This window comes from Trypanosoma grayi, assembly GCF_000691245.1.
Source record: "Trypanosoma grayi strain ANR4 Tgr_1947_V1, whole genome shotgun sequence".
Lineage (NCBI taxonomy): Eukaryota > Euglenozoa > Kinetoplastea > Trypanosomatida > Trypanosomatidae > Trypanosoma > Trypanosoma grayi.
Genome location: NW_008827565.1, coordinates 1 through 1527, shown reverse-complemented (window position 1 = coordinate 1527; position 1527 = coordinate 1). Strand labels below are relative to the sequence as shown.

General features: G+C 57.8%; 1 protein-coding gene across 1 annotated transcript; it reads right to left on the bottom strand.

Moving 5' to 3' along the window:
* Positions 1 to 311: 311 nt before the first annotated feature.
* On the bottom strand, positions 312 to 1493 carry DQ04_19471000 (hypothetical protein; the record flags this gene model as incomplete). The annotated part of the gene is made up of 1 exon (XM_009317822.1): positions 312 to 1493. One exon carries the CDS (start codon positions 1491 to 1493, stop codon positions 312 to 314), a length of 1182 nt encoding a protein of 393 aa, XP_009316097.1.
* Between the last annotated feature and the right edge of the window lie 34 nt (positions 1494 to 1527).

The following is a 1527-nucleotide window of genomic DNA, read 5'->3' as shown; positions in this document are numbered from 1 at the left end:
ATACATCGTGGGAGGGGCAACAGCTCCCCTATGTCGCTCTTTTCATTGCCTCCGCTGGTGCTGCTGATGCATCAGCGGCATTAGAACTTCTCTGCGTATTCGAATAATATACACATATCCTCATCTAGTCAGGGCCTCTTCTTTTGTTTTTGTTTTTTTTTCTTTCTTTCTTCGACGCAGAGGCGTGATATGTACAGATGGCGGGGCCAAGAAGAATGAGGATAAAACGGAGGCAAAGGAAAGGGAGCGGGAAAGAATCAGGAAAATGCTGAGAAATCGCATTATGTAGAGGGGGGTGAGAGAAAGGAGCCTCACGCAAGGGTGATGGCGACGCTGTGGTGTATCTTCTGCAGCATAGGGTTGCCGCGGTACAGCACAGCAATATCCAGCTCCCGCCGTGGCACCGGCGTGCCGGTGAGGAACAACTCTTGCAGCACCGGAAAGCCACACAGCACACGTACGTTCCGCACCTCCTGGCAGGACTGCAGCCACAGTTTCTCTAGCGCCACGCAGCCGAGGCCGGTTGAGGTGACATCTTCCTCCGCGGTAGTAATAGCAATAGTAGCGGCGGAAACGGCAGCGCCGGCCTCTGTCATGCGATGCACTTGTGAATTGCCTTTTGGTGACAACTTCGCAAGGCCGTGGCTTGTCACGGACGTTGTGCTCAAATCCAGTTCCTTCAGTTGCGGAAGCCAGCGGAGCACATTCACGTCGGTGACTTTTTTGCAGCGGGACAGTCGTAGTCGCTCCAGTCCCGGACAATACTTCAGCGCCCGCAGGCCATTGTTCGTCACAGCAGTGTCACTCAGTGTGAGCTCCACCAAGCAGTGTCGATTCTCCAAATCTGGTGGTGACGATAAAAGCGGAAGTGTGTCGTCGTCTGCTGCTGATGCAATAGCAGCAACAGCAATCGTCACAGTGGCGAGCGCGACGTGAGGCTCAACTTCTCTGCTGGTGTTCCTGGTGCTGATGTTGCCGTCACCACATCTTGTGCGTCGCCCGCCTCCGGGCGATCTGTACAACAGAAGAAAGTCCACCGTGGTGATACTCTTACAGCCGCGCAGCGTCAGTGTCTCAAGCAGCGGGCAAAACGCCACGAATGAGAGAGCATCAGATGTGACGGCAGTGTTGCTGAGGTCGAGCCGCTTGAGCCGCGGCAAAAACGCCGCGGCGTTCCATTGTCGCAGTGAGTGCACACGCACGGAATGCAGTATGAGCGACGTCAGCTGCGCGCAGTGCACGAGTCCGACGGAGCCTGCCTCGTCAATGTTCGTGTGGTGCAGGTCGAGCTCGGCGAGCTGCTCGAGGCCGCTGAGGAAATTCACGTCCGTCACGGCGCGGCATGACTGCAGGCGCAACTTGCGCAAGCACCGCGCGTTCCGCAGCGCCGCGACGCTGTCGTTGGTGACGGGGCAGTCCGAGAGGTCAAGCTCCTGCAGCAGCGGCAGGGCGCCCAGGCACCGCACGTCTGTGAGGCGGTAGCACTGCCTCATGCGCACGGCCCGCAGAGCCTGGCACTGCGACAGC